At 41.1% G+C, this 25846-nt stretch overlaps 1 protein-coding gene across 12 annotated transcripts in view; it reads left to right on the top strand.

Annotated features, from left to right (window-relative positions):
* SMARCA2 (SWI/SNF related BAF chromatin remodeling complex subunit ATPase 2) overlaps positions 1 to 25846 on the top strand; it is a 224175-nt gene that overhangs the window by 92733 nt on the left and 105596 nt on the right. For all 12 annotated transcript variants that reach the window (XM_082632252.1, XM_082632254.1, XM_082632253.1 and 9 more), the window contains 9 exons: positions 5176 to 5306; positions 5541 to 5598; positions 7732 to 7832; positions 9242 to 9389; positions 13010 to 13173; positions 14768 to 14834; positions 15493 to 15603; positions 18693 to 18935; positions 20287 to 20400. In XM_082632252.1, coding sequence (XP_082488378.1) covers positions 5176 to 5306; positions 5541 to 5598; positions 7732 to 7832; positions 9242 to 9389; positions 13010 to 13173; positions 14768 to 14834; positions 15493 to 15603; positions 18693 to 18935; positions 20287 to 20400 — 1137 coding nt within the window. The remainder of the gene's footprint in view (positions 1 to 5175; positions 5307 to 5540; positions 5599 to 7731; positions 7833 to 9241; positions 9390 to 13009; positions 13174 to 14767; positions 14835 to 15492; positions 15604 to 18692; positions 18936 to 20286; positions 20401 to 25846) is intronic.

The following is a 25846-nucleotide window of genomic DNA, read 5'->3' as shown; positions in this document are numbered from 1 at the left end:
TCCCAGCTTACCCTTCCCCATGTCCTCAGGTCCATTCTCTACATCTGCGTCTTTATTCCTGTCCTGCCCCTAGGTTCTTCAGAACCATTTTTTTTTATTCCATATATATCTGTTAGCATACGGTATTTATCTCTTTCTTTTTTTTTTTAACATCTTTATTGGAGTATAATTGCTTTACTATAGTGTGTTAGTCTCTGCTTTATAACAAAGTCAATCAGTTATACATATACATATGTTCCCATATATCTTCCCTCTTCATCCCCCTCCCTCCCACCCTCCCTATCCCACCCCTCTAGGTGGTCACAAAGCACCGAGCTGATCTCGCTGTGCTATGCGGCTGCTTCCCACTAGCTATCTATTTTACGTTTGGTAGCGTATATATGTCCATGCCACTCTCTCACTTTGTCCCAGCTTACCCTTCCCCCTCCCCATATCCTCAGGTCCATTCTCGAGTAGGTCTGTGTCTTGCCCCTAGGTTCTTCATGACCATTTTTTTTCTTAGATTGCGTATATATGTGTTAGCATACGGTATTTCTTTATCTCTTTCTGATGACTTCACTCTGTATGACAGATTCTAGGTCCATCCACCTCACTACAAATAACTCAATTTCATTTCTTTTTATGGCTGAGTAATATTCCATTGTATATATGTGCCACATCTTCTTTATCCATTCATCTGTTGATGGACACTTAGGTTGCTTCCATGTCCTGGCTATTGTAAATAGAGCTGCAGTGAACATTGTGGTACGTGACTCTTTTTGAATTATGGTTCTCTCAGGGTATATGCCCAGTAGTGGGATTGCTGGGTCGTATGGTAGTTCTCTTTTTAGTTTTTTAAGTAACCTCCATACTGTTCTCCATAGTGGCTGTATCAATTTACATTCCCACCAACAGTGCAAGAGGGTTCCCTTTTCTCCACACCCTCTCCAGCATTTATCGTTTGTAGATTTTTTGATGATGACCATTCTGACCGGTGTGAGGTGATACCTCATTGTAGTTTTGATTTACATTTCTCTAATGATTAGTGATGTTAAGCATTCTTTCATGTGTTTGTTGGCCATCTGTCTGTCTTCTTTGGAGAAATGTCTGTTTAGGTCTTCTGCCCATTTTTGGATTAGGTTGTTTGTTTTTTTGATATTGAGTTGCATGAGCTGCTTGTAAATTTTGGAGATTAATCCTTTGTCAGTTGCTTCATTTGCAACTATTTTCTCCCATTCTGAGGGTTGTCTTTTGGTCTTGTTTATGGTTTCCTTAGCTGTGCAAAAGCTTTTCAGTTTCATTAGGTCCCATTTGTTTATTTTTGGTTTTATTTCCAATTTCTCTAGGAGGTGGGTTGAAAAGGATATTGCTGTGATTTATGTCATAGAGTGTCCTGCCTGTGTTTTCCTCTAAGAGTTTGATAGTGTCTGACCTTACATTTAGGTCTTTAATCCATTTTGAGTTTATTTTTGTGTATGGTGTTAGGGAGCATTCTAATTTCATTCTTTTATATGTAGCTGTCCAGTTTTCCCAGCACCACTTATTGAAGAGGCTGTCTTTTCTCCACTGTATATTCTTGCCTCCTTTATCAAAAATAAGGTGACCACATGTGCATGGGTTTATCTCTGGACTTTCTATCCTGTTCCATTGACTATATTTCTGTTTTTGTGCCAGTACCATACTGTCTTGATTACTGTAGCTTTGTAGTATAGTGTGAAGTCAGGGAGCCTGATTCCTCCAGCTCTGTTTTTCTTTCTCAAGATTGCTTTGGCTATTCGGGGTCTTTTGTGTTTCCATACAAATTGTGAAATATTTTGTTCTAGTTCTGTGAAAAATGCCATTGGTAGTTTGGTAGGGATTGCATTGAATCTGTAGATTGCTTTGGGAAGTATAGTCATTTTCACAATGTTGATTCTTCCAATCCAGGAATGTGGTACATCTCTCCATCTGTTTGTATCATCTTTAATTTCTTTCATCAGTGTCTGATAGTTTTCTGCATACAGGTCTTTTGTCTCCTTAGGTAGGTTTATTCCTAAGTGTTTTATTCTTTTTGTTGCAGTGGTGAGTGGGAGTGTTTCCTTAATTTCTCTTTCAGATTCTTCATCATTAATGTATAGGAATGCAAAAGATTTCTGTGCATTAATTTTGTATCCTGCTACTTTACCAAATTCATTGATTAGCTCTAGTAGTTTTCTGGTAGCATCTTTAGGATTCTCTATGTATAGTATCATGTTATGTGCAAACAGTGACAACTTTACCTCTTCTTTTCCGATTTGGATTCCTTTCATTTCTTTTTCTTCTCTGATTGCTGTGGCTAAAACTTCTAAAACTATGTTGAGTAATAGTGGTGAGAGTGGACAACCTTGTCTTGTTCCTGATCTTAGGGGAAATGGTTTCAGTTGCTCACCAATGAGAACGATGTTGGCTGTGGGTTTGTCATATATGGCCTTTATTATGTTGAGGAAAGTTCCCTCTCTGCCTACTTTCAGGAGGTTTTTTATCATAAATGGGTGTTGAATTTTGTCAAAAGCTTTTTCTGCATCTATTGAGATGATCATATGGTTTCTCTCTGCTATTCATTTTTAAGTAAAAATAGTAGTATATTAGCATGGTAGAAAATTAGAATAGTATGAAAGGGTACACTGAAAAGTAATCTTCCATCTCAGACTGGCAGTCAACTGATACTAAGTTTCTTATGTACCACTCCAGAAATTGTCTGTGCACATATAAGCATGTGTTTATGAATACACAGAATGTGTAAAAATCTTAAGTGATTCTATAATTACATTTTCCCCGTCGATGATACAGAAGCAGAAAATATGACCCAGTTTCCTTCATTTACTTTGAAATTTCATAACTGTAAGCCAAACAATTTGCGTATTTGGTAGCTTATTTTTTGCCATTTTCTGTAGGCCTACCCTATAGCTTCTCTTTGTAGATTCATCGGCGTATATCTAAATTATATTTCCTAGTATTTCCAATATTCTGAATCACGAGAATGCAATGATTGATTTATTGGATGTTTTTTTCTCTGAAAACTCAAAAGTTCTCTGCCAGTGATTCACACGAGCAGGCATCCCCCTGGAGCGGGATGGGAAGGGCGTTTGTTTCAAACTTCCTTCTCCTTTCACAGATTCTGATTAATCTGCCTGGAGGATTGGGGTGGGTGGAGGGTTGCCTCTTCCCCTTCTGGAATCGCAGTGCACACGAGAAGTATTATGAATGTGAACAGCCTGGTGGCAGGAAAGAGGTTGAAACCACTATTCTGTGCAGAAATCTCTTGAAAAATAAATGTTACTTAACCACTATAGTTCATCACAAGGAAAGAAGAGATCAGGATAAATGTCTAACGTGTAAGAAACATTCAGTGGGCTGTTATGGGGGAAGAATACTATATATTAGAGCACTTAGAAACAACGCTAATTTGTAAAAACCCACCCTTACTTAAGCATGCCTCACATCAGTCTGTAACTAACAAGCACACAGGGAGAGATTTAACGTGTTAGTGTGATAGCTCTCTTACCTCATGTTATCTCCTGGGAAATAAGCTCCTGATCTTGGGCCTGTGACATACACTTTTTTTTTTAATCTTAACACATGTGTTTTCTGTTTGCTGAAGTGGGCAAAGTAGATGTCTTACCTGGTTTGTTTTGAAATAATGTTCTGATTACATTCTGCTGTGCTCATTCAGTGTTTTTGCCAAAGTTCTAATTCCAGCTACAGTGATTTCCAGTTTTCTTTGAGGCATGACACAAACAATAAAACAAGCTGTATTATAATAGTTCAAGATAATGGGATATGATTTTTCCAAGGGAGATGGTAGTGAATGGTAGATTTCCTACTTTATCACCTGAGCATGTAGATGACCTTCTACGTTAATAAGGAGGAAGCGTTGTCTTGACATGCAACATAATGGTGTTCACAACCATTGCTTCAGCACACATAAAAGGAAAAAATGTCTGGAGTAAGCATTCTTTTTTTTAAGGTTGTTTTTGTGGATAATTGCTAATATATTGTTTCTTATTCTGACAGTGCTTTGTTAAGGGAGAGGGGGGAAAGAACCAATATTTTGGGGGAAGGAGGTAGTCATTTCCTATAAGATATTAGAAGATAACCTACAGTATACTGCTTTTCCTATCATTTTAATTTAACTCCAAATGAGAATAATTTAGAAAAAATTCTTTGGAATTAATGGGTTGCCTAAACGTCTCACCTGGGGGCCTGCTCCTAGAAGTACAGTCACCCTGGAATCAGTAACATTCGTTTGCATAGGATTACTCCATTTTTAGGCCTTTTTAAACCATTCTCTGAAGTAGGTTAAGCACAGCCTCTGCAGTTTCACTTATTCTCTTAATTTTCTGAGCAAGCCATATTTCGTTGAGAGTCTAATAACGAACTTCAGCTCAGACTTGGTCAATTTGCCAGATTTCCGATGAGCAGAGCCTTTTGCTTTATCACAGGTCCCCATGGTTGGGCTTGGTACCTGGTGGTTTGGTTTTGGATAAATGACGTTGTTTCTGCAGAAGCCAAAGCAGCCATAATGAGATGATACAAGTTACAGTACCTTTTCCTTTTTTCCGTCGTTCTCTCTGAAACCATGACTTCGCAGTAGTCCTTATCTGGAGGGGATTATTTGGGGGTTGGGGGTTCTTAGCTGCACATGACAAAAATCAACTCTGCCTGATTTAAGTAAGAAGGGAACATATTAATAGGATATCGGGTGAGTCATCGGAACTGTGGAAGCCTGGAGAAGCTGACTGAGGGCTGCACTGTTATGTCAGTGATATGTTACCGTAGTGTACCCTGCAGCTGCTTAGTGAGGACGTGGCCGGCCTCGGGAGTGGGCACGGCCAATACCACTGCACTGGTACTGCTGCCACTGTTGTCTGCCCTCCTACCGGTGTGCCTGTTGGCCCCCGCTTCCTTCTAGGTCCTAATTCAGAGCCTTGGTGAATGCACCCAGCTGGTGGAGCTTAGGTCTTGTGCCAGTTCCTTTGCTGCAAGGGAGGCCGGTGTTTTCAGTGTCTTTGGTAGGAGGTGACCTCCCACTTCCCACCAGGACTCATCAGGTGATGAAATTTCTAATCGCGGGAAAGGGTTTCAAATGCTGGGCAGCCAAAAGGCCGAGAAACATCCAGCACAGAATCGGGAGAATGTCTTAACACGAAGCGGTGTTATGTCTTTTCTCCTTTCTAGCCCATAGATGAGAGCAGCCAGATGAGTGACCTCCCTGTCAAAGTGACTCACACAGAAACCGGCAAGGTCCTGTTTGGCCCAGAAGCACCCAAAGCAAGTCAGCTGGATGCCTGGTTGGAAATGAATCCTGGGTATGGCACTAAAGCAGAATTATTGGTGTTCTTTGACTCTTTTAGGTTTCCGTGGTCCTTGTAGAATCTGGGAACTAAAATAGCATGACCTTTGCTGAACTGCTTAAAGTTATTACCTGCATTTGTACATAGAATGTGCCATATATTTGTGTATAAACACACACACACGCACACACACAGTTTTATGATTTAAAAAGCTAAGCCTCCTCTTCCTCCCCACTCCTTTTCTTGTAGTTACGAAGTTGCCCCTAGATCGGACAGTGAAGAGAGTGATTCTGATTATGAGGAGGAGGTACGTATATCTCTGTTTGGAGTTCATCAGCTGGAAAGTTCACGGGGAAGCATCTGTGTCCTTCTATCTCTTCGTCCTCCAGTTTTGGCCATCGGGTGACAGCTGGGGCTGAGGGTTTGACAGAGCTTTGCTGGTGCATGCCTAGTATCACAGTGACTTCTCGGGGGCTCCTGGAGAATGTGGAAGCTCGGTGAATTCTAAATTTATTTGAAACCAAGAAGAGAGAAGCTAGCATTAAATTGGAGACGGTAGAAAGGTCTTCTGAGGAAAATTAGAGATGGATTACTTTGGGAAGGGCAATTCCATGCTTCTAAGTCGTTTACGCTGAGGGTTAACAGCCTAAAAATGTCTGAAGTTCTTTAGTCCTTGGGCCTGTTTGAAGCTGTAAGTCTGGAAACTTAGACCAAAAGGGCAACATGCACTTGGTTTAATGGGTTTATTGATCCTCTTGGGTTTTTTCTTTAAATGTGATTCTTGCTTGAATTCTTTGGATATACTTGTTAGCCACATTTCTCAGTCTTTTGGAAGGAATACTCAATATATCCAGAACCTAAAATGGTAATCTTGGGTACTTTTAATAGAAATTAAGGAATAATAAAGGTATCTTTCAGATCAACTTTAAAATCCTTAACAATTACAAATAGAAGGATTAAAAGATGTTTATCTCCTTTATTAGAGCATTGTTAGCGTATAGTCATTAAATCTGGTGTTTACCAGTGTAGGGGAATCTTGGTTCAAAGAATGCCATGGCCAGAGCAGAGCAGCCTTACCCATAGCAGCTCACCAGAATTTTAAGACCGTTGTTATTTTCTTCTGTTTTGTGGGCCTGTGTTTTCTAAATTAATCTACCATGGACACTTACTGCTTTTGCAAAGAGGAAAGATAATAGAAGTAACTTTTTTTTTTTTTTTTTTTAGAAAAAAAGTATGCTGTTAACAAGCAAATACTTTTGGAGGCATGCTTTTTTTTTCTTTTTTTTTTTTTAATAGGCTACTCTTTCTCTGACTTACTTGAAACTTAAAAAATCAATTTTTAAAACGTCTCTTGTTTACTCGGATGAATGGGCCCATAAATGATCCGTTGGAAGAATCTTCTTATTGAGTCTGAGAGCCAGGGAGGGACAGAGATGAGGTAAAGAAGGCTGCTCAACCCACAGGTGCCCTCCTGAGACTGGCAACTGCAGACAGCTCCAGAGAGCTGGGACTAGAATGAACTCTGACCTGGGGGTCCGGAGACTAGGTCCCCATCTCATGGCGAGTCATGCCCCCTCTCGGTGCTCACCTGGATGTGAAAGAGCTGTGCCAGCTCCTCAGTTTACCCCTTGTGGCTCAGTGATCTGTGGTCATAGGTTTGATTTTCAACATTACTATCATGTCAGTTTGTATTGTTTCTTTCAAGCCTGATGGAAAAGCATGGTTCTCTTTAAGCCTCGTTTTAAAGGAAATTCTCCTGGATTATCTGGAAAGATTCAGCCTTCAACACCAGTGGGTAGTAGTGGGCATTATGAATATTTAGTGAAGCTTTTCAACAGGCCAGCAGAACAGAGTACACAGTGGAGAGGTGGGGAGGTGATGAATCCTTTGCCATGTTATTGACAGTTTTAATCTAAATAGCCAGAACTGTGGGCTGTGAAGTGGCCACAGAAAGCACACACAGAAGGCCATGTGCTTACAAGCTCCAGTCTCTCCACTGTGAAGACATGTGGGACCATCCAAGGCCCGCTGGCATCATCAGAGAAAAGGACAATACTAAGATCCCTTCAGTTGGCTTTGGAGAGAAGGGTATAGAAGGTCACTAAGTTAGCCAGAGCAGATACGGTCTACAGGACTCTCTGATGACCAAATAATGATAAATATCCATCTTTCCAGCATGATTTTTACATATTTATTCTTGGGACCAAGGGTTCCAGGGGATCCTCAGAGGGTTCCTTGTGTTCTTTCATTCAGTGGTGTAAACAGCGATGGAGAGGTAGGTATTGCCTGGTGCAAGTAAGGGTTACGTTTACGTCCCCCCTCAGTTGCGTGCACCTCACTTGTGAAGTAGAATACTCTTCACTCTCTTCTCAGAAATCGCCAAGCCTAGGGATTCCCTCGTTAAAACGGAATCACCCCCATATCTTCGTTCCTTCCCCAGGATGAAGAGGAAGAGTCCAGTAGGCAGGAAACTGAAGAGAAAATACTTCTGGATCCAAACAGCGAAGAGGTTTCCGAGAAGGACGCTAAGCAGATCATCGAGTATGTGTCTCTCAGAGTTTTGTCTCTTGCAGATGCATTTCGTGAGGGTTGCGCTTTATGGATTTTCTTTTAAAGAAGTTTGTCTAAGGAAGGAAGCCGACCTCACGCCCGTGCTCCACCCGAAACGCCGCCGTCAGAGGCCACCAGACTGTCCCACTGCTCAGCTCCCCCCCTTGCGCCCTCCCCCACTTCATGACTTCCTCGCTCCTGGGCTCTTGGTGTGTCACGCGCTTCCGTCCCACGTGGAACCTGCCCCTCCAGCTGGCTGCCTTTCCCGCCTTCCTTAATGGCGCCAACACCCGCCCAGAACCCCAAGTGAGAAACGCCCTCGTTGCAGTAGCTGCTCAGCTACTGACTCCCCTACCCAGCTCTTTCTTTTTATTAATTAATTTATTTATTTTTGGCTGTGCTGGGTCTTCGTTTCTGTGCGAGGGCTTTCTCTAGTTGCGGCGAGCGGGGGCCACTCTTCATCGCGGTGCGCAGGCCTCTCACTGTCACGGCCTCTCTTGTTGCGGAGCACAGGCTCCAGACACGCAGGCTCAGTAGTTGTGGCGCACGGGCCTAGTTGCTCCGCGACATGTGGGATCTTCCCAGACCAGGGCTCGAACCCATGTCCCCTGCATTGGCAGGCGGATTCTCAACCACTGCGCCACCAGGGAAGCCCTCCCCAGCTCTTTGCCTGTGTAGCTCTAGTGCTGCAAGAAAACTGTGGCAAAACACTATGCAAAATAGAACATTTTAAAGTGATGAGATTTTTTTTAAAAAAGCAGAAATAGACATTCTAATATTTTCTCCTGTTATTCCAGGGCTGTGTGCCCACTTGAGGAACCTTTCTTTTATTCATCTGCCCCAGTTTCTTCACTGAAGATTTTCCAGACCCCCCTCAATGGCCCCTCACTGCCTGTAGAATAACTCAGTAGTCGGTTAACAAGGCATAGAAAATGGAAGACGACCTCTCCTCTTTCCTGTCTCTTTAATGTCACCTTTGGCCCCCCTCTCACCTGTCTTCCAAGTTTTAGGCAGTGTTCTGTGGATAGGATTTATCTTTGTACTTCAAGGGCCTAGGACAGCTTCACTGGCAAAGTGTGAACCTGCAGGTGTACGATTCATGCTCATAGCAGTCACTTGAGGTCGAGCGGGCCTGCGTTCAGATCCTGATGCCACCACCTTTCATGTGACCTGGGCAAATTCGTGAACCTCTCTCAACCTGAAGTTCTCCGCAGGCATGAAGTGGGGATGGTAACAACAACATCTACCCTGCTTGCTTTTCATGAGGATTACAGATAATATGTTTTAGCTGCCAGGCATGAAGTAGGTGATGAATAAAGCTCTACTTCCTGCAGCTGTTTTCGGCTCTCCATTCATGCACCAACTTCTCTGTGTGTGACTCTCCACTTTCTCTGGCCCAGGACAGCCAAGCAAGACGTGGACGATGAGTACAGCATGCAGTACAGTGCCAGGGGTTCCCAGTCCTACTACACGGTGGCCCACGCTATCTCGGAGAGGGTGGAGAAGCAGTCGGCCCTCCTCATCAATGGGACCCTGAAGCATTATCAGGTAACTGGCATGGTGTGTGTTTTCTTGGCAGGTCTCAGTCTGTTACCTAATTTTGATTAGAGTATGTTGTGCGCATGCCCATTGCTGCAGAGAGTTGACCATGGCAAACATTTGGGGTCGCGTTGCTTCTAATATGGCGATTCTCTCCACTGTGCCCGTAATTCTTGTTTTAGAGTGTTCCATTTTACCATCTTCTGTAGAGCGTACCCATTTTCTCCTCTATGGCTTTGGGATGGATTGTGTTTTCAGAAATCCTGGGTTAACTTTTGGAACCCCTTTACCATGGATCTCTTCAGAATGGAAAACCCAGCCACATTCTATGAGTGTAGGGAACATCTGTGCCTCTTTTTTGAAGTCAATGAAGTATGTATTTCTTAAAAAATGTCAGTGGTGTCTGTAGTTTAACACTATGGATTCAGCTACCTAGGAGTCGCTATCTACTACATTTACGTGCTTTTTTCTTTAAGACACAATAGAGTGGTGAGCATCCCTGCTTTGATGAAAACTACGCTGTAAGCATAACGTGTGTTTCATTTGACCTGTCTGGAATGAGGTCAGCTCCTGTCTTTTACCTCCTTCTACTTCACAGTGTTTCCCAAAGTATATTCCTTGGAACATTTCTCCCATGAGATAGACCTCCAAAAGAAAGGGAAAAATAGGTTCTGTGGTTAAATAAATATGGGAAATACTATCAGCTAGAACTTAGATTACGGTATAATTTACTATTCCAAACTTGTATACTTATGAGAACGAACAGTGGCCCTTATTACTGATCATAGGTGTTACCCAGGACTTCCCGAGCCAACCAGACATCTGGGCACTCTAGCAATGACCCTTCTTGGTAATCCATGGTGTGTGTCAACACACGCATGGGCTCTGCAAAAATAAATGTGTAAACTATAACTGTATATCAGCATCCTGCAGTGAAATATCTTTACCTTTGTATTTCCCAAATTTCTCTGACTACCAAACTTTCTTTTCATATATCATATACCTGTTCACATCCTGTGAAATTAGGGACCTTTGGAATATACATTAGGAAGTATATGCTTTAGGCCAACAGTTCTCAAACTCTTTGAACTTGGATCTACTAAACTCCTAAAACGTGACACTGTGTTGGCTGCCACTGTATCAGGGTGAAGGATACAGAGGCTACTACTACAGTACTGCCTTGATTTGTGTTAAAGTGCCAGCAGTTTACACCCACTACTGCTTTTGCATCATCCGTGCAAATGTCAACACAATATAAAAGGCACATAATACCTTAATGTTAATAAGAAAATCATTTTGACCTTGTGGATCACCTGAAAAGGTGATCAGGAGTCCCTGGAGCACACTTTGAGAACCATTGCTCTGGCTGTAGTAAGGTCATGTTTTCTCCAAAGACCATGCTACTTTCATGAAGTTAAAAGTTGTTTTCATCTGATTTGGCCTACCTGACATAGATGTTAACTTGTAGTTGGTTCTAATGAACTCTTGTATGTCTGTATATGGCAGGTGCATCGTTAGATTATTCGTGAATACCTTTTAGCGCTACACTGATTTCCTCCTGCCATCCAGCACCTTTGAAAGCATTCTTTACCACTGTCTTCTCAAACCTACCTCCTCCTACTTCCATATGTGAATTGTGTGGCCTTCTTCCTCTACTGGGCTGCTGTAGGTTTCCTGAACATACCTTACTCTGCCCGCGTCCGGGTTTTTGCTTCACCGAGTTTCTTCTTCCTGGTCTCTGACCATCCATATCTACCTGATGAAATCTTTTTTATTTCTCACAGACCAACTGAAATTGTGGCTCAAAGCCTTCCCGGATCACTCTATCCATGAGTAAGCTTTCTATCGTCTTGCTCCTTGACAAGTTTTTGTATTGAAAATAGTTACTTAACCTTGACATAGCTGAGGCCTTCCTGCTGCTTCCTGGAAAGCCACGTAAGCTTGGCTCAGTACCCAACCCCTCCAATTCCATGGTCTAGGAAAGTGCAAATCACATCCCACTATTTTTGTGAATTTCTAGTCCCCTCTGCTGCCAGTGTCTGCTTCTGTTTTATCTGGGATTAAGACAGATGCAAAATTCAGCCCCTTTGCCGATTTTCATTAAAAAAAAAAAAAAATCCACTACCACTGAGTGTCCAAATGTTTCTGGCACTTAGTTGACTATTCCTAAAGGTCTGGTGCTCTCGGGATCATGTTGCAGGTGTGCATCTCCTCCCACCCACCACTAAGAGTTCCTGGCATTCCCCTTTTGCCCCTATGTCTTTTGTGCATCCCCGTGGGACCTCTTTCTGTTCCACTCATTTCTTGGTGTTGCTGCTCTTTTGCAAAAACCTTTAGGATGATTCGGAGTCTTGCGTGGTATGAGGCACCCTAAGTGGCTTATCCAAGTATTTCTTCAAACCATTGCAGTACTATTCCCAAGAAAAATTCTGGCCCATACAATTTTATATGTACGACATTGGCACTGCCAACCACATCTTGGTGTGTGAATGGCTTATCGGCTCCTCTTTGACCGCAAGCTTCTGAAGGGAGGCATGCATATTACATACCTAGGTTTCCATCTGCTATAGCTCCTTGCATGGTCCATTTAACAAATATTGAAAGTAAAAGAATCACTTGCTTTGTTTTTACATAAACCAAATTAAAATTAACATTTCCCTAAGCATAACTTCATTAGCAAGCTAAATTGACTTTAGCAATTATATACATATAGATAAATAGATAAATAGATAGTAAACATATGTATGTGTATATATATATATATATATATATATAGAGAGAGAGAGAGAGAGAGAGAGAGAGAGAGAGGGAGAGAGGGAGAGAGATGATCCTATCACTTAAACCAGAATCTGTGATATGGTGGTGGAAGGGAATTAGTGGTTGGAGAGAGAAGTTGAACAATGTTGTATTTTCACCCAGACTTTCTTGTGTTTAACATGGAAATCCAAAGCTGTGTCTCTGGTGCTGTGCTTTTGTACTTTAAAAATATGTTGAACATGTTTCCAGGCAGTCAGCTGCCTTTGGGGAGCCCTTACATTGCAAAGTTTTCATGTGATGCCTGGGAGCTTTCTCCACCAAGAAGTGCCCTCCTGTGGGCCCAGCAGGTGCCCCTGGCTCCCTGGTCACTCTGCTTCCTCGCTTGAGGGGATCCCACCCCGGGGGGCCGGGAGGCTCTCCAACACCGAGAAGGCTGTTTCTAATGACCTGTGATCTTCGTGCCAAACCTGCCTTCTGGTTTGTTTTTCTTTAATCCTCATGGTGGCTTTTTGTTCTTGGAGTGGTTGGAATGGATTTTCGTTTGGGTTTTTTTCATTTATAATAATTCTAGAATGTCATGTACTGTGAAATGCTAAGTAGGGATGAACAGCAAAGCTGCTTAAAGTATCCCCAGTATGCTCCAGCCCATCATTTCTAAATCTGATTAGCACTCAGCACCTGCCAAGCTCCAGGGGTGATTACAGGCTCATATATGAAATTCTCTTTGTGTTGGTGCTTCCCCTACTTTCCTACTGTGGGAAATCCAACGTACAGCACCAAGGAGTTAAGAAGTCACAGCCTCACTTGCGTTGTATTAGTATTAATTACCTGTGCAGATCTTGGATAATTGAAGCAATTACTCTTCATTTCAGCTCCAGGGCCTGGAATGGATGGTTTCTCTGTATAATAACAATTTGAACGGAATCTTAGCTGATGAAATGGGGCTGGGAAAGACCATACAGACCATTGCACTCATCACTTACCTGATGGAGCACAAAAGACTCAATGGCCCCTATCTCATCATTGTTCCCCTTTCGTAAGTAAAGCCATTTATTCTGCAGTTATCTTTCTTTATGTTGGAGCTTGCCCTATTCATAGTTTGTCCTGGTTTTTCCCTTAAGGCAGAATTGTAGCCTGTAGTGGGATTATCAAGAGCATATAATCCAGATTTAGGTTTTCTTTTCCCACCCCACTTCCCACCCTTTGATTGGCTACGTAAGCACAGGATGAAGTGATTTTTTTTCAGCCCTTAGCATTGTGGTCTACACAGCCTGCACACTGTGCAGTGGGTCTCATTCTTCATCACGCCTAAAGTGGCTCATGAGGCTGAAAGGTTTTGATTTTTTTTAAGATTTCTTTGATTTTTTTCTTTTTCCATTTCCAAAAGGTTATATATATTCAAAAATTATATATTCTTAAATCTTCTTTTAGTGTCCCTCTTAAAGCAGAATCTAAATCAAAATCATAACTATGAATTTTGCGTTAAACCGCCCTCAGTACTCGCAGTTTATCTGCAGTGACTTTGTCGCTTTGTAAGGATGGGTCTTCACTGTTCTCCGTTAAATTCCCAGCGCCTCGCCCACAGCATGGCTCCTTGTGGGTCTTTAGCGGATACCCCTGAGGGAAGGGATACCTGTTCAAAACCGCCCTCCTTGGATGGGAGTGTGTCTCTGACTGGGGGTGGGAGGTTGCAGTTCTGTTCACTGAGATCCTTTTCTAGATCTCGGTGCTAATTACAGACTTGGGCCTTGAGAAAAAATATTCTGTTTTAGTATTTCCTTCAAATTTTGTTTAAATGAGAGTTATTTGCAGACCTCTTTAATCCATATTATTTGAATCCATGGAACTTAGACACCCTTTCCGTATTATCTACATCTTGAACATATATTTTGGTTTTTATCTATGTTTTGCATGTTCTGACTCATATATTACACTGATGCTTTCAGGGATTTTGCCTTTGAAGGCATTTAATATTTCTCCCCTGCCCCCTCTTGACAGATTTATTTAGTATTTTCATGTGCTTTTGTCATTTCTTTTTGCTGACTCAGCTTTTCTCTGAACTTTATATGGCTGTTTCTAGAGTCCCCAAATCACTCTGGTAATTGCTGTTTTTCAGTATTAAAATTAAGATGTTTTTTGCCCTCTATGTTCATGCATTCTTTAATTTTTTTTCTCTTATGAGATTTCGTGTGAACCCACCAACAAACTTGTCATGCTTTGTGGCAGCTTATTTCTAACTTATCTCTTTTTTTTTTTTTTTTTTTCTTTTTGCGGTATGTGGGCCTCTCACTGTTGTGGCCTCCCCCGTTGCGGAGCACAGGCTCCGGATGCGCAGGCCCAGCGGCCATGGCTCACGGGCCCAGCCGCTCCGCGGCATATGGGATCCTCCCAGACCGGGGCACGAACCCGTATCCCCTGCATCGGCAGGCGGACTCTCAACCACTGCGCCACCAGGGAGGCCCCTCTAACTTATCTCTTATTTCCACACCTTTAAAATGAATATGCAGTTGAGAAATTTTATATTCTCTAGCCCTTTTCAAGGTGAGGCCTAAAAGTGAGTAAGAACATTTTTTTAATCACAGAGTTTTATACAAATGTCTCTCTGTATTTTGTTTTCTTTTGTTCTGCAGGACTCTATCTAACTGGACGTATGAATTTGACAAATGGGCTCCTTCCGTGGTGAAAATTTCTTACAAGGTTTGGAATCCTGTATTTATTTTCTGCTTTTCCACATTTATATATAGACCCTGTTTTCTTCATTCCCTATGCACATCTGTGAACTGTATCTGGTTGTCAGGTTTTGTCATGTACATCATGTACTAAACAGTGAGAGTTAATCATCCCAAGAAGATTACTGTAATACACCATAATTACTTTCAGATAGTGAAACGCAGAAGAAAATTGTTAATTATCATATTGCGAGGTTTCTGATGCGAGTAACACAAATGACAAATGCCACACATCCCGCGTGCTGCTGCCATGCCCACTGTTCCTGCAAAGTTAGGCAGTTACCCGGGCGCCCGGGCGCCTGCTGGATGCTCCTGTAGAAATGGAGCCTTTCAGCGGAGCAGCGGGTTCTCTGCTACCTTGGGGTCACCATAATTTCCTTTTCTTTCCCCCACCCCTTCCCTCGGTCTGCAGTGGGAAAGCTTCTCCATAAAGGTCTGAAAAGTGTCCAGACGTGTGAGCAATTTTGCCAAGCACTTTCTTCCTGGATAATGGATCTGTATATGATAATTGCATGTATGTGCAGTCCTTAGTCACGTGCCTGGGCTCCATTAAGCTATGAGTAGTGAGAGACAACGCACGCCTCCTTCCATCGGGTAATATACATCTGTATTTTCTTCCCATTCAGGGCACCCCTGCCATGCGTCGCTCCCTCGTCCCCCAGTTACGGAGTGGCAAATTCAATGTCCTCCTGACTACTTATGAGTACATTATAAAAGACAAGCACATTCTTGCAAAGGTATGTTTAAAAAAAATCTCTTATTTCTGAGAGGCATGGACATATATACACTACCAAACGTAAAATAGCTAGCTAGTGGGAAGCAGCCGCAGAGCACAGGGAGATCAGCTCGGTGCTTTGTGACCGCCTGGAGGGGTGGGATGGGGAGGGTGGGAGGGAGGGAGATGCAGGAGGGAAGGGATGTGGGAACAGATGTATATGTATGACTGATTCATTTTGTTATAAAGCAGAAACTAATAAAAAAAATAAAAATAAATTTAAAAAAAATTCTCTTATTTCTAATTATGGACCATCACAACTGGAGTGTAAAGTATTCCCCAAATTATACTCACTAGTATAATTTGCTCGTTAGATGGCTGGTCTCTCTCTCTTTTTCAGTCAGATATACTTTGATCATGCGTTTTTCATTTTATGTATGCTGGGGGTTTTTTGTGTTTTAGTTTGGTTGTTGTTGTATGTCACTGATCCTGGGACTCTTACCTACCCTATTCTATCATAGTTTATGGGCTTACATCTCTTAAAAGAATTCACATGGGGGCTTCCCTGGTGGCGCAGCGGTTGAGGGTCCGCCTGCCGATGCAGGGGACGCTGGTTCGTGCCCCGGTCCGGGAAGATCCCACATGCCACGGAGCGGCTGGGCCCGTGAGCCATGGCCGCTGAGCCTGCGCGTCCGGAGCCTGTGCTCTGCAACGGGAGAGGCCACAGCAGTGGGAGGCCCGCGTACTGCAAAAAAAAAAAAAAAGAATTCACCTGGGTTCCTTCAACTCTTTTTTTCTCTCCAACAGCCCTGAACGTTGTGCTTATGGAAGAAATAATTGTTTTTGTTGCCCTGGGATATTGTCAGCAGCGTAACTTCATTTCTCTTGTGTCTTTGTCTCTGCAGAGATGAGTAGGCATTTCTCCATATGGTCTTCTCCATATGAGCGTTTATCCAAGCTGCAGTTTTTGTGCTATTCCTGTTTTATGTTTTTCCTGGTGAAATAATGGTCTATCATTGTTTGAATTACTCTGGGCTCTTTCTGTGACTATTTATTTGGAGCCGGGAAAGAGTCGTTTTCTACCTGTGACCTACATGTCTGCTAATTTGTATGTCCTAAGTTGTCCTTTAGCCAAAAAATAGAATTTTTTTTCCATTTATATCATCTTGTCTCCTAATATATTCATGTAGAATGATGGGAGTAGTTTCTGTCATAGAGGAAGCATGAAAACTTAATTTTTTTTGCTTTAGTAATTTCTTTTACCCTGTGGTGTTTTGAAAGCACTATAATCTGAAACTAAGTTATGGCCAGAATTGAACAGAATCACTATTTCTGGGGTCTGTTCTATCTCTGCATTAAACCTTTGCTCTGGAACAGAGAGTTCCGTTCATGGCATCCTAGGAAATAACATAAAGGAAATGGGCTCCCAGGGGGAGGTTTGTTTAATCATTGAGATGGCACCAGCCACAATGCTGTGTTCCTCTTCCTCATCCTCCAAGATGAATTTGGCAGTGTCAGGAATGACGTGTTTTCAATATAACTGTGGGAATGTGTTTGTACATTTGAGATCCTTTAAAGAAAAATCATATCATATCTTCTGCATATGTATTTCAAAATTCATCGGAGACACCTGGTAACGAGGTGTATTGCTTTTGTTTGTCACTGGAGAAATGAAGCTCTAGAAAGGGGTAGTAATTTTTTCTGAGTGGAAGACCTAATTAGTAGTAGACCCGATAGCAAAATCATAGACCTCTGATCCCTTGTTTATTATTTCATAAGCTAAATTAGGCAGGGAAGTAGATTTAGAATATTGATTTAAATACATTTTTATCTCCTGGCCTCTTTTCACGCTATTGGTAACTTTGGGACAATTGATCGTACAACTTTAATCATTCTTAAGCAATTTTCTTAGAGGTAGCAGAGGAAGGACAAAAATAAAAAAACTCTGGGAGTTTCTTTTACCTGAACATCCCAGCCTGACTGATGATTTTATTCCTTTACTGGTGCTTCTAATGAGGAAGGCAAGGACTTTATAGAACGCTTTGCCGTCTCCCTCCTCTCTAAGAGCTTTGCAGCGGGATCCAGGGACATCTGAGCACCAGATGCTTTTCTTGGCCATTGCCACTGTTTTGTGGGGAATGGATAGGCTTAGTGGGATATTCCTCATTGTTCTCACTTTGAGAAACAATGACCTTGGAGAGGGCTGAAGGGTCAACTGTGAGAGGGGAAGGGGACTGTGTGTAGACTTAGGAAGGAAGATTGTGTCATATGGTCACATTTTTTATTTTTGAAGTGATAGTTATGCTGGTGGAATATATTGTGTTTAATTCTGAAGTTTTGGCATAAACAGAGGAATGCTATTTTAGCACTGCCCTCTCTGCCAGTAAGTCTATCCTTTCATTTTAGACATCTTAAAATCGGGGTCCCAGACCTGGCAGGTAAGGAGTATGTATGAACTAAGAGAGTCTGGGTTGCCAGATCTTCTAACGTTTTAAAAGAAGCTGGATGTCCAGATTTTTATGTGAAATGTTCCAACTTTTAAATGTTAGCAAGTAAGTTCAAATTTAAAAAAAATTAAAAAAAAAAAAAAAACATGAGCCAAACTCTGAAGGTAGTAGTCAGCCAAGGCAATAGAAAAAGGGCATGAAGCCAGAGTACTTCCTCTGCAGGTGCCTGCTGACGCCATCTTGGAGAAATCAGTCATTAACCTCTGCTTCAATTGAGGAGCTGTATTCTGTACTTACTATGAGCAGAGGTAACAGAGCCATTAAATCTGGCATAGCTGTCATGACATAACATTAATAGAAGGAGTATTGGATGGGGAGACACAGGAGCTAATCCTGGCCCAATCATTTCATTCTGGGCCCAAGTTTCTGTCTTTGTGAAAGGGTAATTTGGAATCACATTCTGTTATTCCATTCCATTACTACATAGTACACGATCTGTCAGGTATGGGAAATAGACTGTTAAGATTCTTTTATGCTAAGGAATCTCATGTCATAGCTTTTACCAAGCATGAGTTCTTTGGTTTTCCACATCACCAGTTGCCTCTTGGAAGTAGTTGTGTTTTCCCTTGTTCACCGCATGTTGGTCCTTCCTCTTGTGTTATAGATTCGGTGGAAATATATGATAGTGGATGAAGGCCACCGAATGAAGAATCACCACTGCAAGCTGACTCAGGTCCTGAACACTCACTACGTGGCCCCCAGAAGGATCCTCTTGACCGGGACCCCCCTGCAGAATAAGCTCCCGGAACTCTGGGCCCTCCTCAACTTCCTCCTTCCCACAATTTTTAAGAGCTGCAGCACATTTGAGCAGTGGTTTAATGCTCCGTTTGCCATGACTGGAGAAAGGGTACTGGCCTAACTTTTATTTTTCCCACTGCATGACAATGAAATGAAATGAAAAGACCTAAAGCTGAGAACACTAGAGCCACAGAAAACCCATAGGGTGGTTTACAGTGTTGTAAAGTATCAGGAAGCCGATCAGTGGATGTATATGTTCTCACTCCAGGGATATTTTTCCATCCAAAGAAAATGGATCTAATAATGGATGTAAGATCTAGGATCTAGGGTGTTCTAATCCCATTGTCTTTTGCCAGTGTGTTAACCAGGCCAACAGAGGGTGTTCATGGCTGGTGGAATGCTTAACTGCTACAGGCCACAAGGAGGATAAATGCAGAGATATTTGTTCAATCTATTGAACCACAACTCAACCAACCGAATATAAACCTTAAAAAGAAATATTTCCTTGTCATAAACTTGGGCTTCCCTTTAAACCATTTCCACATTAAGAGTTTGTATGTAAAACCGAACTGGTTTATACTAATTTTCTTTACACATTGTTTTCAGGTTTTAGTGTAAGCCTCAGTCTTGTGTGTATATAAATACTCCTCAAACCCTGGAGTAGCCATTTTCAAATTTCTTATTATCATTCCTTCCACTATAGGAATGAAAAGCCACTTAAAATGCTTTAGGGAAATTTATGTTGGAACTATTTGGCCCTTTAATTTTGAGATGTTACAGGTACATTATAACCTTTTGTTAGGAATTCATTGGCTTGCCCATTGGGAGAAGGTAACGTCAATCAGCTCTGCCCCCTAGAGGTGAATAGAGGAAGGTGAAAGAGAAAGCGAAGGATTTATATATAAACAGGACTGAACTTGAACAAGATCAGAGCAGAGCAAAGGAGGATGCAGGTAGAGGGGCTTAGAAACCCACCGACGTAATCGGGATCCACTCTTGTTCTTCTTTTCAGGTTCAGGCCCTGTTCCCTTGGTATGTTTCTGCATCTGAGACAATCAAAGTTAAGAGCCTAACTTAATGCTTCAGTTTGAAGGAAGAACACATTAACTATTGCCCTTTTACTCGTGTTCTACCTCAGCCTTTAGTCAGCCTTTACTGCAATCATATCCCATAAAATTCTGAGCTGTTAACACTCCTGATCTAAAACTGATGGCTCTGGGCTGTTTTCTACAAAACTCAGCGTTCAGACCAAGATACCCATTCAGAGGCTGTTCTGTTACCACCTGGTAGGAAGGTGGGAACAGCATTCTGAGGTGTACATGATGGATATAAACCTAGCCTTAATGCACATAAAATTTCAATCATATATTGAAACCAATAATAAATGGAACAAAGAGTCATTGCATGAAAGATCTTTTTTTTTAAAAAAAAGATCAAATTCATCTAAGTTTCTCTTATAGGTGGACTTAAATGAAGAAGAAACTATATTGATCATCAGGCGTCTGCATAAGGTGTTGAGACCATTTTTACTGAGGAGACTGAAGAAAGAAGTTGAATCCCAGCTTCCAGAAAAAGTATGTTGCAAATTCAGAAGTTGTGGTTTCTTCCTCTGCCAATATATTTGGAGTACCTGCCCCTGAAATTGTGTTTCGGAAACAGCAGGCTTGTATTTTAGTTCCAGGTAACTGGGAAATATCTTAAAGGATTTTTTTTGTTAGATGGAAGCTAGTGTAGAGAGAGAAGGGAAATTTTAGCATTTCATCTTGGTTTCCAAAAGTTTGGGGGCAGATTTAAAAAAATAACCAAATTCATTGAGTCTCATTACATTTTAGCTTTAACTTACATTCACTTAACATTACATGAATTAACATTCTGTTTTAACTTTAGATTTTTTCTTTTTACTAACCTCGTCGAGTTTGCTCTTGCGGGCGCCGTAGAAATGTTCTGCTTTGAGCCAACTAAGCCTTTGAGTTTGGGGCTTGTATCATTATCAAGGGACCTGGTAAGCATTTGCCAGGTTTCCCAGTAATGTGTTTAATATTGGATGCTTGGGATGTCACGGTTCTGATAGTAAGTGAAAAATAAGGTTCCTGCAAATTACAGACGCATCATCTAATTTAAGTTCCTGTGAGCATTTTAAGAAATATTTTTCAGATTACTTTTTGGACACCGATTTTTCAGTGCTTTAGAATGTCTTTTAAGCCCTTAGCTCCACATTTTTGGGTTGGATTTGGGTATCGGTTTAATATGTTTTTGATCATGTTTTGGAACCGCACACACTGGAGTTCTACGTTTCATTCTCTTAAAGATAGATTGTTTGGCAGTGTGCACTGTTTGTTGCATGAGATAGCTTGATGTGAGTTTTCTCTTTAGGGGAGCCAGTTGTGAAATGTGTGTTTTGCATCATTGTGTTTTTCTGTGTAATGACTCTATTTTTTGAACAGATTGGTTCATCCTGCTCAGTTTTAAGTGGGATTGGCAAGATAGTATCCAAAGTTGGCCACTTTGCTAAGAGAGAATTTTGATCCCTAAGGCCCTATTCATTAGCAGTTGGAAAAAAATTAAATATTAACGTGGTTCTTATACCATGCTTATCCCAGCAAAAACCTAAATATCTAAGTATTTTATTTTGGTGAATGCATCTTGGGGATTGAATGCTGTTGATATTTCTTTGACTTCGTGTGGTCTTGGCATCTTTGGGTAACCCCCTTTCTATTCAGTATGGACTTTAGTTACAGAATAAGCTGGGGAATGGGTACAGTGGTCATGTGGCTGCCTTGAATGTTACTGAGATCCTGCAAGTTATAGAGATGGAATGTTAAAGATTTTAATTTGTCCCATACTTCCTTTTGTTTCTTTAGAAGAGCTATAAAATAAAAGGCAATTAACTGAAGTTCTTCATTTATTCATTCCATAAAACTTCTTAATCTTGTTACTCATTACTCTGTATTAGCCAGTCCTGAATGGCTAATATAGATAGATATTTAAAAAACACATTACAAGTTGAAAGTATGCCCTGTTTTAAGAAAATCCATTGTATTAAAATCCAAACTTTTGCAGCATAAGGATTATGGGGTGATTGGTTATATCACAGAGGGATTCTTTGCTTTACTAAAATATTTATTTCACAGCTCTTTTCACAAGAAAACTTCCTGAGTATTGATAAATTTAAAAAAACTAAGATTAGATTTTCAAGCTCATGTTTCGACATAAAGTACACACGTACTGTTTAATATCCAGATTTTTATATTGGAGGTATGTTAAACACCCTGTGTGTGATACACAGGCATACCTCATTTTATTGCACTTTGCTTCATTGCCCTTCATAGATACCATGTTTTTTTCCCCAAAATTGAAGGTTTGTGGCACCCCTGCGTTGAGCAAGTCTGTCAACACCATTTTTCGGCATATGCTAATTTCATGTCTCTGTGTCACGTTTTGGTAATTCTCGCAATATTTCAAGCCTTTTCATGATTGTTTTATGTGTTATGGTGATCTTTGATGTACCATTGCAAAAAGATTATGACTCACTGAAGGCTCAGATGATAGTTAGCATTTTTTAGCAATAAAGTATTTTTGATTAAGGTATGTCCAATTTTTTTAGATAGTGCTTTGCACACTTAATAGACTATAGTATGGTGTAAACATAACTTATATGTGCTAGGAAACCAAAAAATTCTTGTGACTAGCTTTATTACCATATTCCCTTTCTTTTGCTGGTCTGGAACTGAACCTGCACTGTCTCCGAGGTATGACTGAATTATCTGTGGATAAGCTACCTTTACCTGGAGGCAACTTGGTGGACTGGAAGTCATGGGCTCTGCCCATCAGAGTGGACCTGGGTCCCCACTGCATTCTCCGTCTCATACTAGCTATGTGAGCTTGGGCAAGTCTCTTAACCCAGTGGGTGTCAGTGTTCTCATCAATGAACTGGAAAATAGACAATACCTGCTTCACAGAAGAGGGTTGAATGGATGCAGTACTCATAACACTATGCCTGGCACGTGGTAAGGGCTCAACTGGTGACAACTGCTACCACCAGAGTCCTTACTTTCTACTCACACTGCCATTTCTATTGCTGACTTCTGGTTCTGCTTCCCTATTCACTTCAAGTTCTTTCTCACTGTTCTCTGGTCCTGGCACTTTCTGTGTTCCTGCCCCATCTCTGTCCCCATAACCTTTTCATGGTGAGTAGGGGAACTAATGACTTGGCCTGTGTATGTAGCTGTTATTGGTGTGGTTTGGCCAGTTTTCACTCTTTGCTCTTTCTACCTTGTTAGGATTTTTTTAATCTGGGGAAAATTGGCCATTTAAGTGTCATCCTTGGGGGTAAGGAGCTTTCTTCTGCCACCATCTGCTTGTAGCCACAAACAACATATATGTCTTTCTCAGGCTGTATAAGGAATCTAGAAAGGAATTGTGGCTGATGGCAGGAAAAGGCTAAATATTTTATAGAAGTGATGCTCAAATGTTTTCATGAAAAAGAATCAGGGAAGTGGATTTCCATTTTATTTTTTAATTTACGTATAATAAAATTCACTCTTTTTGGTGTATAGTTCTGAGTTTTGACAAATACACAGCTATGTTAACTCTACCCACAGTCAAAATACAGAACAATTCTGTCTCCCAGTCCCCCCGACCAAAAATTTCCTAGTGCTCTCACTTTTTAGACAAACTCTCCCTCTACCCTTAGCCTCATGCAACCACTAATTTGTTCTCCATCCCTGTAGTTTTGCCTGTTCCAGAATGTTGTATGAAAGGAATCAGACAATGTGTCTCATCAGACCTTTTGCATCTGGTTTTTCATTTAGTGTAATGAATTTGAGATACATCCAAGGTGTTGGATGTATCATTAATTGGTTCATTTTTATTGTTGAATAATATTCTATTATATTGATGCACCAGAGTTTGTTTATCCATGTAACCGAAGGAAATTTGGGTTGTTTCTAGTTTTTGTTGGTTATGAATAAGTCTGCTATGAACATTTGTGTGTAGGTTTTTGTGTGAACATAGGTTTTCATTTCATTTTAGTAAATATCTAGGAGTGGGCTTGCTTGGTCATATGGTAAGTGTACACATAACTTTATAAGAAACTTCCGAATGGTTTTCTGTGGAGTCTGAACCATTTTGTAGTCCCACCAGCAATGTATGAGCATTCCAGTTCCTCCACATTCTCCTCAATACTTGATATTTTCAGTTTTTAACACTGTTGGCCGTTTCAATAATTGTGTGCTGATATCTTGTGACTCATCTTCATGTGCTCATTTGGCATTCATGTGTCTTCTTTGATGAAGTGGTGCTTAAATCTTTTGCCTATTTTTTCCCAATTATTTCTTTTCTTATTGTTGAGTTTTCAGATAGAAAAACTCTTTAAAATACAAAGTACCAGCCCTAGCCCCAGTAATTCTGTTTCGTATAGTGGGAGTGACCTCAGGAGTCTGTATTTCCTCAGATGAAACCAAAGCAGGCATATAAGGGCCACAGTTTGATAAATGCAGTTCTACTTCACAGAAAAATTAGTTTTAATGAATGAGTATTTAATAAAAATTAGTTTTAATCAAGAGTATTTAATGACTTAATGAGTCTAATGAAACACCTAATGAGCAAGAATATACTGTCTCCAGGCCCCTCCCAACCCCACCACCAAGCTGCTGGCATAAGATCCATTCCTTATACTCAACGGAAGAAGGGCAATTCATGGAAAAGGGATTACATAAAACCTAACTTAAGCTAAAGAAAAATTGATTTTTCGATTTAGCTCCCATTTGAGGTTGTCTGTGCTGACTTTCCCCTTTGTATAATCAAGAACCAGCTGTACTTGCTATTGGCTGTATGTATGTGTGTGTGTGTGTGTGTGTGTGTGTGTGTGTCTGGGTCTAAATATGCTAAAATATGTGTACAATGTCTGAGATTAACTAGAGGTTGACCTACCTAAAATCGACCCTGATTTTGATATAATCTGTATAAAACCACAAAAAAGCATTGTTTAGATGGGCAGCTATATATATATATATATTCATTATATAAAAATTTAGAATGCTTGATGTAATTAATCATCACTTTGTTCCTCTCTTGCCATAGACTCTAAAACCTGGGACTTTCATAAATTTAATCTTGGAAATCTCAGTTCACAAAGTGGTAATATATCACACACAGTAGTCTGGATTTATTGATCTAATAATACCTCCTTTTGGAAGGGAAGTGATAAGTGAGGAATAGTGTTTAGGGAGAAACTATGGATAAAGGTTGAAAACTTTTACAGGGTTATATGGGAGGAGAGTCTGGGCCAATATAACCACCCAATTTAGCTCCCTGAAGGGACCAATTTGATCATTACTAACATAAGGAGTCTTAGGAGATAACTGTCATGTCCCTGAGGCTGACACTCCAATTTTACATATAATTTGAAAATAATAGTCCCAGTGGCTCTCATAAGCCTAACTTGTTGGGAGAATCATCCCTGTTAAAGAGTCATAGATTTTATTTCCTGCAACACCAGCATATTTTGAGGAACTTTCAAATTCATGCTCTAATCAGGGACCATCATGTTTTTTGGAGGTGACCCAGACCCAACAGAGTTTGAGATGGCATGATGATTACAGAGACTTTCCTCGCCTTGCCACTGTCAGGCTGCATGTATACTTTAGAATTCTTCAGTCTGCTCTTTTCTCAATGCATAGCTCTGATGGCTTGCTCTGTGCACTGCACTGCCCTCGGGCGGGGCTGGAAGGTGCAGGAGCTGTACCAGAAATTGGAGGCATGGTGTGAGATGTCACTGAACAATGGCATGACAATGAAAGGCAGCATCATCCACGCCATCAGGAGGAAGGATCCAGGCATTCAAGTGCTTTAAGACAGGGGTCCCCAGAGCACACGGGGGGGGTGCGTGTGAGTATGTGGGGGGGTGCTTACTAGTAATCCATTGAGGTGTGGGAAGAAGATTTTAGAGCTTCCATTTGTATTACTTTTTCTCTTAAAAATAAAAAAAAATTGGGCTTCCCTGGTGGCGCAGTGGTTGAG

Source organism: Mesoplodon mirus (genome assembly GCF_964341445.2).
Source record: "Mesoplodon mirus genome assembly, chromosome: 1".
NCBI classification, from domain to species: Eukaryota; Metazoa; Chordata; class Mammalia; order Artiodactyla; family Ziphiidae; genus Mesoplodon; species Mesoplodon mirus.
Note: the sequence above shows the minus strand (reverse complement) of the source record. Positions and strands in the feature narration are given on the sequence as shown.